The sequence below is a fragment of the Nyctereutes procyonoides genome, unplaced genomic scaffold, assembly GCF_905146905.1.
Source record: "Nyctereutes procyonoides isolate TBG_1078 unplaced genomic scaffold, NYPRO_anot_genome, whole genome shotgun sequence".
NCBI lineage: Eukaryota > Metazoa > Chordata > Mammalia > Carnivora > Canidae > Nyctereutes > Nyctereutes procyonoides.
Window position 1 is genome coordinate 78,578,422 of NW_026575146.1, and position 18,044 is coordinate 78,596,465.

The 18,044-nt window shown below is 48.4% G+C and overlaps 1 protein-coding gene across 1 annotated transcript; it reads right to left on the reverse strand.

Moving 5' to 3' along the window:
- Window positions 1-8,499: 8,499 nt before the first annotated feature.
- On the reverse strand, window positions 8,500-14,437 carry LOC129500123 (carcinoembryonic antigen-related cell adhesion molecule 8-like). The gene is given in 6 exon segments (XM_055310248.1): window positions 8,500-8,513; window positions 9,988-10,046; window positions 10,048-10,240; window positions 10,630-10,908; window positions 13,318-13,677; window positions 14,319-14,437. Coding segments are annotated over 6 exon segments (969 nt in total). The 5' UTR covers window positions 14,383-14,437.
- Between the last annotated feature and the right edge of the window lie 3,607 nt (window positions 14,438-18,044).

Consider the following 18,044-nt stretch of genomic DNA (forward strand, 5'->3'; position numbering starts at 1 on the left):
TCAATCATACCAGGATCCCTGGGTGGCGCAGTGGTTTAGTGCCTGCCTTTGGCCCAGGGCGCAATCCTGGAGACCCAGGATATAATCCCACGTCGGGCTCCCGCTGCATGGAGCCTGCTTCTCCCTCTGCCTGTGTCTCTGCCTCTGTGTGTGTGTGTGTGTGTGTGTGTGTCTATGAATAAGTAAATAAAACCTTTAAAAAAAAAACCCTGTTGGGATTTTCATTTGAATTTCATTGAACAATAGCTGATTTAGGAGAGAGTTTAATGTATTGATGAAGTTGAGCCTTTCTATCCATGAACATGTGATGCCTCTCTGTTAAGTCTTCTCTAATATTTTTCAGTACAGTTTTTTAGTTTTTGCATTGGGGTCTTGCACATCTTTTATTAATTTATTCCAAAATAATCTATAATGTTTGTTATTATAAATGATGTCTTTTTAAAAGTACATTTTCGGGATCCCTGGGTGGCGCAGCGGTTTGGTGCCTGCCTTTGGCCCAGGGCGCGATCCTGGAGACCCGGGATCGAATCCCACATCGGGCTTCCGGTGCATGGAGCCTGCTTCTCCCTCTGCCTGTGTCTCTGCCTCTCTCTCTCTCTCTCTGTGACTATCATAAATAAATAAAAATTAAAAAAAATAAAAAAAAAAGAAAGTGTTAAAAAAATAAAAGTACATTTTCTATTTGTTTCTAATTTATAGAAATGTAATAAATTTTTAAAAGTATGTTGATCGCTGAGCCACCCAGACATCCCCAATGTGATGATTTGATACACATATGTATTGTAAAATGACTATTACCACAGCATTAGCTAACACCTCCATTGTATCATAGAATTGTCAGTTCTTTTTTTTTTTTAAGATTTTATTTATTTATTCATGAAAGACACAGAGAGAGGGGCAGAGAGACAGGCAGAGGGAGAAGCAGGCTCCCTGCAGGAACCCCAACGTGGGACTCGGTCCCAGGTCTCCAGGATCAGGCCCTGGGCTCAAGGCGGTGCTAAACCACTGAACCACCTGGGCTGCCCAGAATTGTCATTTCTTGTTTGTGGTGTGATCATTTAAGATATACTCTCTTAGCACTTTCAAATATACAATACAGTATTATTGGCTAAAGTCACTGTGCTGTACATAATATTCTCAGAAATTATTCATCTTCTACAGTAGTCCCCCCTCATCCATGGAGGATATGTTCCAAGACCCCTCAATGGATGCCTGAAACCACAATAGTATTGAGCTCTATATATACTATGTTTTTTCTTAAGCATACACACCTAAAATAAAATTTATAAATTAGGCACCGTAAAAGATTAACAATAACTAACAATAAAATAGAACAATTAAAACAACATACTATAATAAAAGTTATGTGTATGTGGTCTCTCCCTCTAAAAATATCTTATTATACTGTGCTTGCCCTTTCTGTAATGATGTGGGATGATAAAATGCCCACATGATGAGATGAGGTGAGGTGAATGGTGTAGACATTGTGATGTATTGTTAGGTTATTATTGACCTTCTGAGGATATGTCAGAAAGAGGATTATCTTCTGGACTGTGGGTAGCTGAATCGTCAGTAAGCAAAACCGTGGATGGTGGGTGTATGTGAGTGCGTGTGTGTGTGTGTGTGTGTGTATGTGCGAGAGGGGGGGGGGAGAGAGACATTACTGTACCTGGAAGTGTGTATCCTTCGGCCAACATCTCCCCGTTCCTTTCTCCACAGTCCCTAGTAACCAGCATTCTACTATTTTTGACTTTAGCTTTTTTAGAGCCTACATATAAATGATATACAGTTTTTATCTTTCTCTGACTGATATCACCTAGCATAATGCCCTCAAAGTCCATCTATGTTGTCACGAATGGCAGGATTTCCTTCTTTCCCATGGCTGAATAATATTTCATTGTGTATATATATACAATAATACATTGTGTATATATACACAATAAAATATTGTATCACAGCTTCTTTATCCATTTATCCACTGACAGACACTTAGGTTCTTTCCATATCTTGACTATTGTGAGTAATGCTGCAATAAATATGTGAGTGCAGATATTGGTAGATGTTCTTTAGCAAATTAAGTTCTCTTTGGCTCCTAGTGTAATATTTTAAAAAATATGAACCGGGATCCCTGGGTGGCGCAGCGGTTTAGCGCCTGCCTTTGGCCCAGGGCGCGATCCTGGAGACCCGGGCTCGAATCCCACGTCGGGCTCCCGGTGCATGGAGCCTGCTTCTCCCTCTCCCTCTGCCTATGTCTGTCTGTCTGTCTCTCTCTCTCTCTGTGTGTGTGTGTGTATCATAAATAAATAAAAATTTAAAAAATATGAACCGATGGCAAATATTATTAAAAGATTTTTTCAGTGTCTATTGATGTGATCATGAGTTTTCCCTTTGATCTGGTAATGTGGCACATGATGTAGTTCTAAAAACTTTTAGACTGATGTATTCTTACATATAGAGAAGTATGCAAATCCTAAGTGTATTGCTTACCGAATTCTCAAAAATTGAACACACCCGTATATCTAGTAGCTAGATCAAGAAAAGGAACATTGCTAACACCCTAGAAGTTCCTGACCTCTTCCATTTATAAATTCCTTTTTAAAAAGATTTTATGGGGATCCCTGGGTGACTCAGCGGTTTGGCGCCTGCCTTTGGCCCAGGGCACGATCCTGGAGTCCCGGGATCGAGTCCCGCATTGGGCTCCTGGCATGGAGCCTGCTTCTCTCTCTGCCTGTGTCTCTGCCTCTCTCTCTCTCTCTCTCTCTCTCTCTCTCTGTGTGTGTGTCTATCATAAATAAATAAATAAATCTTTAAAAAATAAAAAGATTTTATTTATTCATGAAAGACAGAGAGAGAGAGAGAGAGGCAGAGACAGGCAGAGGGAGAAGCAGGCTCCATGCAGGGGGCAGGATGTGGAACTTGATCCCAGGACCTTAGGATCATGCCCTGAGCCAAAGACAGACACTCAACCTCTGAGCCACCCAGGCATCCCTAGAAGTTCCTTTTTAAAAAAGATTAATTAATTTATTTGAGGGAGAAGGAAAGGGGAGGGGGAGAGAAAGAGAAATCCTCAAGCAGACACCCCACTGAGCACAGAGCCCACTGGGATCAACCCAGGAACCTGAGCTCATGACTTGAACCGAAACCAAGAGCCAGCTGCTTATCTGACTGAGCCATCAGGTGGTCCCCATTTATACACTTCTGATGTTCAATCACCTTTGCTTTCCTGGGACAAACTGAACTTAGTCCTAGTCTGCTGTCTTATTCTATGTACTGTTGGATTTGGTTTGAGAATGCCTTGTTCAAAAAAACCAAAAAAAACAAAAACAAAACCAAAAAAAAAAAAAAACAAACAAATAAAAAAAAGAGAATGCCTTGTTCAGCAATTTTGCCCCTCTGTTCATGAAGATGACTGGCCTGATAGTTTCCTTTCTTTGTACTTTTGTTGTTGGTCTTATTTCAATTGAAAGTGTAAACCAAAAAAAAAAGTGTAAACCAACCTCGGAATGAGTTGGGGGATAGTTCCTCTCTGTTCTATTGATGAATTTGTCTGATTTTGAGACTGTATGTCTTGAAAGTTCTGTGGAACTCACTAATAAAACTTCTCAGCTGGAAATTTGTTTCTCTTGCCTTAAAAGCTTTTCATATGGAAAATTGCAGAGATATGCAAAGAGAGTTTGTATACAAATATGTACAAATGGACTCTAGTTCATAATTCCAGACAGAATGGTATCCTGAACCCATCTCCAGCTCCAAAGTATCAACTTCTGGTAAAGTTTGCTGTATCTATCTCCCTTCTACTCCTCCACCCACTGGATTCAACATTAGAAATCATAGAATATTGTTGGGAAATATTTTGTGTGTACTTCTTCTTTTGTGTGTGTGTGTGTGTGTGTGTGTACTTCTAAAACATGAGGCCCTACCCCCCAATTACAAAAAATCAAACCTAGAGAAAAGTTGCAAGACTATTAGAGGGAACTCCCATATACATTTCATGCTTATTTACCAATGCGGCACTTGTATTCTAGCTGTACAGATGTAAATACATGCTGGTGGATGCATACATTTTCATTATATATATACACATATATATGTAATTTTTTGATGAATCACATGAAAGTTACATACATCCTAATACTTAATCCTAACTACTTCAGCCTGTAACTCATCAGAACCAGGATTTCCTCCTATATATCCACAGTACTCAATCTCACCAATTTGATATTAATTAAATAATATAATCTACTGTGATGTCTATATTAGCTTCCTACTACTGCTATAACAAACCTCCACTACCAACCACCACCACCACAGCTCAAAAGCGACAGACATTTGTTATCTTACATTTTGGAAGGTCACAAGTCCAATATGGGTTTTACTGGGCTAAAATAAAGATATTGGTGGGCCACATTTCTTTCTGGAGGTTCTAGGGATAGATCTATTTTCTTGCCTTTTCCAGTTTCTTGAGTCTGCTGATTCTCCTTCACTTGTGGTCTCTTGATTTGGGCTGGGGTCATGATGTCAGGGTCCTGAGGTCAAGCCCTGCCCTGGGTGTGCTCCCTGCTCAGTAGGGAGTCTGCTTGAGGATTCTCTCCTTCCCTCTCCCTCTGCCACTCCCCCTTTCCAGGAGTAATCTCTCTCTCAAATATATAAATCTGAAAAAAAAAGAATCTCAAATTGGTACCACTGAAAACTAGAAGAAAGAAAAAGAATGGACTGAAAAAAGTGTCTGAAGAAATAATGATCCAACAAATTGAGTGAACCCCAAACATAAGGATTGCAAGACACATAATAAACTTCTTAAACTAAAGACAAAAGAAAATCTTGAAAAACAGCCAGAGAAACAACCCATTGCATGTTAAGGAACACTGATTCAAGTGACAGTAGGTTTTGTATCTGACAGCATGGAAGCCAGAAAGAAGTGGCCTGTTTTTGAGTGGTGGACAAATCCTGTCACTGGCAAAAAGATCCTCAGGAGTAAAGGAGAAATAAGGAAATTTTCTGATGAAGGAAGAATATGAAAATTTGTTGCCAGCTGACCTGCTACTAAAAAATAGCCAAAGGAAAAGATGTCCAGTTCATTTTTCTCTGTTGTTTATGTTTGGCATCCTATCTAAAAGCTAATGAAATTTACTTGGTTTTGAAGTAAACTCTACCCTCAATGTGGGGCTCAAACTCAAGATCCTGAGATCAAGAGTCACATGCAACACACACAGGGGGAGTCAGATGCCCCAACCAAATTTATTTTTAAAAGATTTTATTTATTTGAGAGAGAGGGTGAGAGAGCAGAAGCTGGGGGAGTAGCAGAGGAAGAGAGAGAAGCAGGCTCCCTGCTGAGCAGGGGGTCAGATGGGGGGCTTGATCCCAGGGGATCTCAATCCCAGTGGGGGCTGGATCCTAACCCTGGGATCATGACCCCACCAAGGCAGACACTTAATGGACTTAGCCACCCAGTGCTCTGCCCCTAACCAAATTTAAAATAAATGAAACCAGAGTATATTCTCTGAAAACAGTAATCAACTAAAAGAAAGACAACAGAAAAATCCCTAAAACATTTAGAAAGTAAGCTACATATATGTAAATAAATGATGGGTCAAAAAGGAAGTCTCTGAGGACAAATTTAAAATATACAGAATTAACTATACTAAAACTAGAATTTAACCATTTGTGGGATGCAGCTTATGCTGTGCTGAGAGGGGAATTTATACTCTGAAATGCTTACATTACAAAAGAGGAAATATCTCAAATCAATAATCTCATGTCCTACCACAAGAACAAGGAAAATAAGAGCAAATTGAACCCAACTGAAAGCATAAAGAAAGAAATCATAAAGAGAAGAGCACCCACGTGGCCCTTATATCAGACACTGAGTGGACAGAATGAACCTGAGCCCTATAGAAGGACAGGGCTGGGTCTGTAGAACCAGAATTGGCTCTGTGGGTGGGATGTAGATGCGAAAGAGGAAGATGGGGTGGCTGTGAGGGCCCTAGTCTTTTCTCTCCTTCTGAGGGGTCACAGGCAGATGCAGGAAGCCTCATATGTTGCCTTCTACCCTGGGAGATCTTAAGGCTCCATTTGCCTTTGGGTGGAACATTTGCTCTGCCGGGAAGGGCAGGCAGAGGGCAAAGGACTCTGACACCAGGCACAGGGCTCATCTAGGAGGAGCTGTGAAAAGAGCCCAGGGTTCTGCTCAGCCCTGCTGCCTGGGGAGCTCAGCTAGGGCTTGGGAAACAGGATACTGTGCTCAGGGGGGCTGGGTGATGGGTGATGGGTGTGTTTCCAAGGTCAGGCACCAAGGGTCAGAAGTTCATCATGAAACATTCCTGCCTTACTGTAGGCAAGGGAGTGAGTGGCCTGACCCTCAGGGGCCAGGAGGTTCCTCAAAGGCTTGAGCAGACTCCCGCCTCCCCATGGACACCCCCTGGGTGCAGCAATCAGCCAAACAGGGTGCTACAATGGATGTGCCAGCAAGTAACATCCACACATGTGATAAGAGTTTAGGATTGAGAGATGAGAGCAGAATCGGGTTGTCCCATGAGAATGCTACTTCTGCCTCACTGCACTCTCTTCTGTAGAACAGAAATGGGCAGCCTCTCCAGCAGTCCCTCATTGCTCCTCCCTGCTCAAGTCCTGGGAGGAGCAGGGCTGAGACGCTGTCCGTGGTGCTGAGGACCCCCAGGCTTTCCCAGGTCTTGGCGCCTTGATCTTCTAGCTGTATCCCCTTTCTTCCATTCTTAACAAGGAGCATTACTGATGAGGAAGAGGTGGAGAGGGCTGCAGGAAGTGTGGACTGGCCCCTGTCTCCATCACTCAGGGCAGTTAGAGTGCTGTGGCCATCACTGCAGGAAGTGACTCCACAGTCAGATGACCAAGCCCACGTGCCCATCAGCAGTTTGTAGTGAAGGATGATGATGAACATGAGTATCCTTAAGGCTTAGCGCTGATTCTGAGGCTCAGGCGGTGGCTCCTGACTCCACCTAGAGTTTGGGGTCTCAGGAGATTCCTGGAAAGGAGGGTTCTAGAGTGAAACTAAGAAGCCACTTCTGCTTTGTGGTTGATCTGGCAACAAATGTTTGTGTCCAGGTGTTGTAATTCTTATAAAACAGGAAGAGGCTTCTGAGTCCCTGTAACCTTCTGAGAACATATCTCAGTGACTTGAGGTTCTAGGCCCACCTGGCTGTTCTATGGGATCCTGGATGTGTGTCAGGTTTCTGCCCCAGGCCCCTCCTCTCTCTTACTACCCTATGTTCCCCTTTGTTCTGCTCTTTCTTTCTTCTTTCTTTCTTTCTTTCTTTCTTTCTTTCTTTTACTTATTTATTTATTCATGAGAAACACACAGAGAGAGGCAGAGACACAGACAGAGGGAGAATCAGGCTCCTCCCAGGGAGCCTGATGTGGGACTCGATCCCTGTACCCGGGGATCATGCCCTAAGCCAAAGGCAGACACTCAACTGCTGAGCCACCCAGGCATCCCTGTTCTGCTCTTTCTTAACCTGAGAGCACAGCAAGGGGCAGGCTGGGGGCAGATCTTTTGCCCTCTATGGCTTCAGAACCAGAACATTCATTGCCCATACTTACCTGCTAGATAGGAACCTCTATCATGGGGCTGGGCAGGGAGTCCTAAACAGAAGAGAATGGGTGTTGGTAGCAGAGAAGGAGGGTAATTTCTCTACAGGAGTGAGCAGATCTGCCTCTTGAACACCCTTCTACAAGCCTATTGACCCATGCCCCTGTCCCAGACCATTCTCCACTGTGCTCCCTGCCTCATTCCTGTTACCCCAGGACCCCTGGCTGATGCTCCCAGTGCCCGCTCTGTCCCTGAGTGGACTCCAGGGTTCACCTTTGGCCAACTCAGGGGAGCAGGGAACACTCAGTGCATGGTGGGGTGTGGTCCTGCCTCTGAAGCAGGTCCACTCCTGGCCAAAATGAGGACTGTCTTGTCCTGGCTAGTCTAGGGAAAACAGGGAGCATGCTGTGCTGCTGAATTGGATGGTGACCCTGCACAGCTTGGACCCCTGTGGAAACAGTGGGAGAGGGGGTGGGCTTACTGGGGATGTGGAACTGTTGGCTGGACCATGGCCTGGGAGCAGAGACAGAAGTTAGTACCCAGGGTTGTGAGGAATCTTGGCCCCACCTTCCCAGTCAGGGACATGTCTTTAGCTCTCAGAGAACCAGGGAAGAATGATCACCTCCCAGGAAGAGACCCACTGGCTATTTTATGGCCCAGTGAGGGCCAGGTGCTGATCTATGATCTAGATTCCACAGGTCAGGGAATATGACCAGTGGAGGTCTCTTGTGCTGAAGCCCAGAGAAAGGGTCAGAGACTCCAGAGAGGATGACTGGCAGAGTGGACACCGTGGGAGGACTTTAGGGATTCCAGTCTCACCCAGACTGAAGAGATACTCACAGGGGGTAGATGCTGGGCACCAGAGGTACCTGAGATCATCCCAGATACTGGCCCTATGAGAGATCATCCTTATTGATGTGGGGTGCAGGGTGAGGTCACATCATTGGTGCTGGAACAGGGGATAAAGAGGATCCTCATTCAGGCAGCAGTTAGAGAATGCCTCTCTCCACCACTGCTGTTAGGAGAGCAAGGGCCTAGAATAGGGGATAAGGAAAGGCCTTTGGAACATGTCTGTCCTGGACCCAGAGATGAAGCCCCACAGGCTGACAGTACCTAGGAGAAAGTGTCCTGAAAAGGTCTGAAGGACTCAGGAAAGTAATCAAGCGTGAAGGTTTGACTGAGTGAAAGGGTCAAGGCTGCAGCTGCAATTGCAGAACACGTGGGGAGGCCTGCGGATGCTGAATGTAGGGCTCCTGTGTGTCCAGACCATTACCCCCTCAGGCCAGAACAAAGTTGGAGGACTCCTAATTCCTTTTTTTTTTTTAAGATTTTATTTATTCATGAGAGACACAGAGGCAGAGACATAGGCAGAGAGAGAAGCAGGCTTCCTGCAGGGACTCAATCCCAGGACCCCAGGATCACAACCTGAGCAGATGACAACCACTGAGCCACCCAGACATCCCTCCAATGATTTTCAATAAGACTGTCATGACTATTCAATGGAGAAAAAAAAATCTATTCAACAAATGGTGTTAGGAACACTGGATATGCATGAAAAGGAATGAAGTAGGACCCGACTTACACCATGTACAGAAATTAACTTAAAATGATCAAACATTTAAACATTAGAGTCCAAACTATAAAAGTCTTAGAAGAAAACATAAAGCAAAACTTATTGAAACTGGATTTCCCAATGATTTGTTAGATATGACACCCAAAGCAAAGACAGCAACAACAAAAAAAATGGATGAATTGGATAACATCAACATGGAAAACTTCTGTGCATGAAAACACAATTAGCAGAGTGATAGCACTAGTTATGGAATGAACAGGATATTGGGATGAAATATACAGTATAGGAAATACAATCAATGTATTTTAATGGGGCTGCACGGTGACAGATGGGAGTTACATTGTGTGGAATATAGTAGAACCTATAGAGTTGTTCAATCACTATGTTGTACACCTGAAACTAATGAACTAATGTCACATTGTCTGTCAATTAACTTCACTAAAAATAATAAATAAGTAAAAGTGAGGCAATGCAAGGATTGGAAAATATTTGCAAATCATATCTGGAATGAGATTAATACCCAGAAAATACAAAGTGCTTCTGCAATTCAACAACAACAAAAAGCAACCTGATCTGAGGACCCTGCTTTCTTCCCCCAACTGCAAGTCTCATTTTATGCTTGGGGCTACCTGGAGGTGAGAACTCCACTCCCCACATTCTAGGCTGGACCCAAGGGGCCATGAGACATCAGAGACTTTGGGGAGGAAGCACCTGCAGATATATAATGGGAGAGTTCAGGGACAGATTTGGGTTTTGGTTGCAAATGGGAAAGAACTTCTAGGCTCTTTTCTGAAAGGCAGTCAGACCTTCACCCCCGTGCTCACTGCAGATGCTCCAGGGATGCACTTACCAGAGACTGTGATAGCCTTGACTGTGGTCTTATTGAGGCAGGTGCCATTGTTATAGAAGGCAGGTTTAGGATCCGCTATCATTTGCAGTGATGTTGGGGATTAAGAGCTCCTGTGTGGATGGCTGGGGCCTCCCATTGATAAGCCAAGAATACTGTGCAGGTGGGTTAGAGGCTGTGCGGCAGGAGACACTGAGGTTTGTCCCTAGATGGTAAGAGGAGTCTGAGGGGGAAATGGTGGGTGTGTCCGGGCCATTTGGAGCAAACAGAATAAAGCCACAGGTGATGTAATCCCAGGGAAGGGGAAGTTCCCTGTCTGTATAAAGACCATAGTGTCCCTCTGCTGGATCCAACCTTGTTTTCAAATGTCCCAATCAGAAGCTCCCTGTGTTCACTGAGCCTGGGTCTGAGACATGAAGCTGTTTCCCCTCCCAGGCTGTTGACCCTCCCTGGGAGGAGCAGCCTACTGCCTCTGAGTCTTGGTTAGTCTGGGCCTGCCCAAGTTTGCTGGAGACAGGAAGCCGTGGCCAGGCTGGAGGTCCAGCTGAGGGTCATGGACGTGGGCCCCAGAAGGATGGATGTGGCTTGGTCTCTGGCTGTGTGGACTTGAGCTGGCAGCCTGGACCAGGTAGGAGTGGAATTCACAGAGCACATTCAGGGTGAATGGGTCACTACGATCAGCACTCACTGGGTTCCGAGTTTCACACTCATAGGGTCCTGTGTCATTCCTTGTGACACCATGTACAGTGAGAGTCCTGTTGTCCAGGGACAGCTCCAGCCTGGGACTGTCCGGGAGGCTCTTACTGTTTACTGGCCACAGGCAGCTTGTGCTCTGAGTCTGAGGTTCACACGTTAACACTACAGAATCCGTTTTCTCCACGGGGCTGGAGTTGTTGCTTGTGATGCTGGGTTTATGTAACTCCGCTGTGCAGACAACAGGGAGAACATTGCCCTGTGTGGAACCTGTGAGTCTTCTGCAGGAATGTTTTTCTTTTTTTTAAGATTTTATGTATTTATTTGAGAGAGAGACACACAGAGAGAGAGAGAGCAAGCAGGGGGAGAAGGAAAAGCAGGCTTCCCACTTAGTGAGGAGTGCCACCCAGGGCTCAAACCCGGGACCATGATGTCATGAGCTGAAAGCAGACTCTTTTTTTTTTTTAAGATTTTATTTACTCATGAGACACACACACACAGAGAGGCAGACACAGGCAGAGAGAGAAGCAGGCTCCATGCAGGGAGCCCGACGCGGGACTTGATCCCGGGTCTCCAGGGTCATGCCCTGGGCTGAAGGTGGCGCTAAACCACTGAGCCACCCAGGCTGCCCTGAAAGCACTCTTAAGCAAGGAAGGCCTCAGGCACCCCTTCCACAGGCAACTTGAATCAGAGTTGGCTTCTCTCAGCTCTCAGCCAAACTTAGTCCTTAAAAGAATAAGACATCTGTGTATCTCAACGCATGAGGATCTGAGCGCTCAGAAAAAGTAAACACCTGCTGTGTGCCTGAAAGCACAGGCCCTCTCAAATGTGGGTTATAGGGCAGCATTTAGTCAGGGAAGACACAGGATAAAGTCACAGGCAGCCCTGGACCTCTCCTGGTTCATCAGAGACATAACAGCCTGCCCTGGAGATGGGGTTCTGAGCAGAAATGACACCCAGGTCCACCAGGAACAAGCCCAGAGGTCAGTTCACTTCTCAGCCCCCCCGCAGTCTGGAGACGTAGCACCCCCTGGCTGTTTGATAACGAGTAACATGAGGCAGTGACCCCTTACATGGCAGAGCCGAGTCCTACCACTAAGCAAAGAGCCAGAGGATGAGCAGGAAGCAGGGGTGGTGAGCGATGAATGATCCATCATCTCTTCAGAGAGGGGTCCTGGGTGCAGGATCCCAGGAGGTCTGGCCACACAGGCTCCCTGCCCTCCAGTGGGAGAGAATCCCCCACCATCCACTCCTTCCCTCCTAAGCAAAAGCAACTGAGTCTGTTACGCGTGGACCCGTGGACCGTGTGCTGGTTTCAGGTGCAGAGTCAGGAGGGGAAGGCAAGTCCCATCCTTTACACCCCAGTGGGAGCCACAGCAACACATCAGGAAACAATCCAATTTCTTTTCTTTTCTTTTAAGATTTTATTTATTTATTCATGAGAGAGAAGGAGGCAGAGACACAGGCAGAGGGAGAAGCAGGCTCCATGCAGGGAGCCCGACGCGGGACTCGATCCCGGGTCTCCAGGATCACACTCTGGGCTGCAGGCGGCGCTAAACCGCTGCGCCACCAGGGCTGCCCAACAATCCAATTTCAAGTCCAGCCCAGGCAGGTGAGGATGAGCCCCCTGGGGTGGGGGGCAGGAGCATTCTCCCTCTGATTGCTGAGGCAGGTCATTCTGGTGTAAACTGGAGTGAGCCTCCATTTGGTCTCACTGCCCAGACCAGCATCCCTCCCACTGATGGAGGAGACGACGGGGCTGGGTCTGCAGAGAGAACCTGGGTGACTGATGTGCTGCTCATCAGTCTGCGTGACCCCGATTCAGTGACTGTTTCTTCCTGCGCCTCAGTCTCTCCTGATTGCATAGGAATAATGGTAGATGATGTCTACTTGCCAGACTTGAGAATTAACCTTTAAACATTCTGAAATACCTGATCTAAATTTTGTCCATAGCAGCTGGTCAATCAAATGGCCTCTGTTCCTGCTCACCCCACAGGAGAGGGCTCCCTGGGCCTGAATCTGGGTAGAGGAGGAGCTGCCAGGATAATCTCACTGCTCTGTTGTTCCCTGGGGAGCTGCCTTTCCTCTGGAGACCCCAAGTCCCCCACAGCAGTTGGCCAATGGACTGGGGACCTGTTAGGTGTGTGTTGTCCATGTTGAGCCTCAGGTGAAGGCCCAGGCTCTGCCACTCCCCTCATGTGGCTCTTGAGACTGAGCCCTGGCTGGTGACCAGCTCGGGCTGCCAGGAATTCCTTGCCCCCAGTCAGCTCTGCTCAGGAGCCCCAACCCCATCCTGGTACAGACTCCTCAGGTCACCAAAATCAGGGGCTCCAAGACAGTGGTCTGGGCAGGGGCTTTCTGGGCTGGAGTCTGGTGAGGATCCCAGGGGCCCCTCAGGTCTGGCCCTGACCTAGTCTTGCAGGGTCTTTTGTCAGATGATCACAGAGTCTGGATTCCAGGAAAGGAATTCGTATCTCAGGAAGTTTGTCTCCAGTGTGTGGGTCCCCCACGAAATGCTTGAATCCCTATATGGGCCATAATGCAGAGAGGGATGGAGGCCCAGTGCAGGCCTGTGAATCCTGTGTGTGTGAAGTAGAATTCCCCCCACCCGACACCAGAGGTGAGAGAGGAATTACTCACAGAATATGCGGAGCTGTCCAGGTACTTGTTCAATTTGAAAATTTCTCTTTGTGATTTGTAGGCTGTAGGATCCTGTGTCTTTCAGGGTGATGTTCTGGAACAGCAAGGATCCACTGGGGTATATTATCTCTCTGCCACTGTGTGCACGCCCCAGGGTAATTACTCGTGTGTCTACTACATATAATACAATTTGATGGACCGGTGCTACAATTTCCCCTCTGAACCAGGTAAGGCCTGCTGTATCCCCAGGCAGATTGAGGACCCGCAGAAGAGCGTCCTTCCCTTCAGCAGCATTGGGAGGCACGGACTCCACAGTGACTTGGGCAGTGGTGGGCGGGTTCCAGGAGATTAAGAGTGAGACTAGGAGGGAAGAAAGGGGACGGATCAGTGTTTGGACCTATGTGTAGGGATGGAGAGCTGGGGCCCTGGAGATGGAGCAGGTTCTATATGTGTGTGAGCCGGCATGTGTGTCTGGGTGTCTGTGTGTGTCTCCTGCTGCTTATGGTCACCAGCATGACCATGTTATTTTAGGCCCTCTGAACTTAATTTCCTGTTTCCAAAGCTCTCCACAAATTGTTTGTGACTCACTGTCAGTGCCTCCAGATACCCACTCACACTCAGGGGGTCCCTGGTAGAGGCCTGCCCTGACTGGCTCCTCTGAGGACCCTCTGTCCTCACGTTCTAACTTTTCCCTGCTCTGTTTCCTACTTGGCGTTGTCATTACCTGACATGACATTCTAGATGTCTCTGCGGGTCTGTCTTCACCCTGGGTGTGGTTTCCGTCAGGTTGCAAAACTGAGTCCCCGGTGAGGCGGCCCTTGGGACCCAGCCCCTCACTCCCCACTTGCAGATCCCGAGGCCGTCCCGCCGCTGAGCCGCCTCCCCCGCCCCGCCCGCCGCCCCGTCCCCTGCGGAGCCCCGTCCCGTCCCCCCCCCACCCCGAGGCCCCAGGCCGCCGCTCCCCCGTCCTCCCGCCCCTCCCAGGGGATCGGCCCCCTCACCTGCCAGCAGGAGCTCCTGCCAGGGGCCGCGCCCTGCTCGGGGCGAGGCCGAGGGGGGCTCCATGGTGCCCGCTGCCCGCTCCGTCCGGCCCGGGTGAGAGCAGCTGCAGCCGCGCAGACGCTCGGGGCCCGCGGTCCCGCCCGACAGCTCCGCGTCCTTCCCCCTCCGCGCGGGGCCGCCTCTGGGGGCGGGGCCGGGTCACGTGGGCCGCGCGGGGGCTCGCCGGCCCCTCCCCCCGACGGAGGTCCCGGGTTCCCTTCCTCTGTCCCGGTGGGGGTCCCCGCAGCTGCTGAGGCCTCCCCGTCTCCAGCTGGGATTTCCCGGCAGACGCGAGCGCGCGCACGGGGCCTGCTTGGCACGAGCACGAGCCCGGGGCGTCGGGTCCGGGGCGCGCCCCGCAGCTCGGGGGCGAGGTGCAGGGTCCGCGCCCCCACAGCCCTCCCTCCCCGCCCTGGGGCTTCCCCCTGCAGAGCGGGAGCCGGGGGCCGCCTCCAGAGCGCCTGTCCCGGGACGTCACCCCCACCGGGCCTGGGGATCACCTGGGGAACGTCATCAAGACTGCGGAGGCCCAGGTGACCCCTGGACAGGCTGCTTTAGCAGATGCGCAGCCAGGCTGAGACCCCGGGACGTGGCGCCGGGGCCGCCTCTGCTCTGCGCCCACGCAGGGAGGGTCCGCAGATCCTGTGGAAAAGCAGATCTGACTCCGCAGGTGTGGTGTGGACCCCGGAGCCTACATCTAACCAGCTCCTAGGGGACGCGGATCCTCCTGGCCCCGGGGAGCAGGCCTTGAAGAGCCGGGCTGAGGGGGACCCGGTTCCCTGAGAGGGTGACCTTTGTCCCGTCCCTCAGTGGCCTGTGCTGTGTCCTGGCCTTGAGTCTGTGGACACCACACACACAGCCCAGGGTCCCCAGATCCAGGGGATCGGTTCCCTTGGTAACAGAGAAGCCCAGCCGGCCCGGGTCTCCCCAGTGACCTCACCTGCTCTGGGGAGGATGGATTTCCTCCTGGCAGCAAGGTCACAGAGAGGACTCTGGGGGTGAGACAGGGGCAGGCTGGGTGATGACTGGTGAGGGGAGTGTCCATCCCTGGGTATCACCAGCTTGACCTCTGCTTCCAGGGGCAGAGACTCAGGACCAGGTGTCTGAGGAGCTCACTTCCCAGGTGTGAATAGGACTTCCTGCGTGTCCTGGGAAGTGAAGAGGTGGTGGGAGGTCAGGTGGCCAGCAGGGGAAGGTTTTGAGGAGACCCTCCCTATCAGGGTCTCTTGGCTGAACTGTGGCTCAACCTTGGCTGGTGCCAGGTAAAAAAGTGGGGCGGCACAGAGACCCCTTAAGGGTCACCCTAGAAGCACCCTAGACAGAGCGACAGGACAGAACAGGTCCCCGAAGGGATCAAAGGGGGCTGTTTGAGAAAGGGATGGAATTGAGGCTCCTTCTCTTTAGCTAAGGCCAGCGGTAGGTTTGGTGTCCTGGGTGTTGTCTGCGTGTCCCTATGTCGCTCCTTGGAGGCGCTGCCGGAGGCTGCACCCGCGATTCTGACCAGGCCCCAAAGGATGTGGGTGGCCCTGAGCCCTGGGCAGAGGTGACGACTGGTCAGCCCGGGGCCTGGTCCCTGTGGGTCCTAGATTGCCTGAGTCCACCCCAGGGCAGGGTGAGCCAGGGGAGAGGACAGGGCACTGTCCAGAAGATTCCTGATTCCACCCAGGGATGTGCTCCCTCAGAGGAGCTCTCTGTCCTCAACAGTTCAAGGAATGAAGGAGTAGGCATCTCTTAAGACTTTGAAATCTTTTTATTTTTATTTTTATTTATTTATGATAGAGGAGAGAGAGAGAGAGAGAGAGAGAGGCAGAGACACAGGCAGAGGGAGAAGCAGGCTCCATGCACCGGGAGCCCGACGTGGGATTCGATCCCGGGTCTCCAGGATCGCGCCCTGGGCCAAAGGCAGGCGCCAAACCGCTGCGCCACCCAGGGATCCCAATATACAGCTCTTATTATGTTGAGCAGCAGCATGCTATACATGATTCTATACTTGTAATTTCTGCATATCTGTGTCTTTGCACAAAGGGTACCCACTGATTAGAAAGGGAAACACTCCGGCACTATTAGTGGGAACATAAAGTGGGCAGCCACTCTGGAAAACAGTATAAAGTTTCCTCAAATGTTAAAAATAGAGGTACTCTGTGATCCAGCAATTGCATTACTAGGTATTTACCTGAGGGATAAAAAAATACTAATTCAAAGGGATACACACACTCTGATGTTTCTAGCAGCATTATTTACAGTAGCCAAACTATGGAAACAGCCCAAACATCCAGCAGTTGATGAATGGATAGAGATGACATGGTATACACAATGGAATACAACTCAGTCACAAAAAGGAATGAAATCTTGTCATTTCCAATGTGGGTGGAGCTAGATTATATCATACAAAGTGAAATAAGTCAATCAGAGAAAGAGAAATACCATAATATTTCACTCCTGTGGAATCTATGAAACAAAAAAAATTAGAGCAGAGGCAAAAAGGAGAGTCAGGCAAACCAAGAAACAAACTCTTCACTACAGAGAATGAACTGATGGTTGTCAGAAGGGAGGTAGGTGGGGGGATGAGTGAAATAGGAGATGGGGATTAAGCAGGGCACTTGCTGTGATGAGCACCGGGTATTGTAAGGAAGGGTTGAATCACTTGATTGTATACATGCAACTACAATTTCACTATGTAAACTAACTGAAATGTATTTTATTCTATTCTTTAAATTTTAAAAATTTATTTTTTGGGGAGGAGAAGTGTAGAGGGAGTCAGAGAGGATATCCAGCTGACTCCCCACTGAGCACCAGAGCCCAAGGCAGAGCTCCATCCCCTGATCTGAGATCATGTCCCAACTTGAAATTGAAGGGCAGACACCCAAACAACCGAGCTACCCAGGTACCCCAACTAATTGGAATTAAAACAAAAACTTTAGAAAATACCCACTGACCAGTTCTTTGTCACTAAAATTGTTACACTGGCATAAGTCCAGACAACTCGTTAGGATGTGCCTCTTGATATGATGCAATATAAAACCCGGGAAACATTCTTGCAGGGAAAAAAAAAACATAAGCTGAATCTATTTAAACTTTGAGATTCATTTACCAATTTATAGTGAGTACAGGGTTTAGAGAAGCAAGTGAAATGACACCATAAGGAAACAAAGTGAGAATGTGGGCATTCTACAAGACAACATTTCTGCTCTGGTCTTTCAAAGAGTGTACATCTTTTTAAAAATTTCAGGGGTAGAGGAGTGTTACAGAGTGAATTGTTCTGCTTCCAGAATTTTCAAAAATGAACACGCGAATGAATCTCGCAGCTATCTCAGGAAATAAAATATGGCTAGCACCCTAGAAGTTCCTGTCCTCTTCCATTTGTAAATGTTTTTTTTTTAAGATTTATTTATTTATTTAAAAGAGCAGGGAAGGGCAGTAGGAAAGAGAAAGGAATCCACAAGGAGACTTCTGACTGAGCTCAGAGTCCCACACAGGGATCCAACCCAGGGCCCTGACTTCATGACCTGAGCTGAAAGCAGAGCTGGATGCTTACCTGACTCAGCCACCCAGGTGCCCCCATTTATACACTTCTGATGTTCAATCACCTTTGCTTTCCTGGGACAAACTGAACTTATTCCTGGTGTATTGTCTTATTCTATGTACTGTTGGATTTGGTTTGAGAATACCTTGTTTAGCATTTTTGC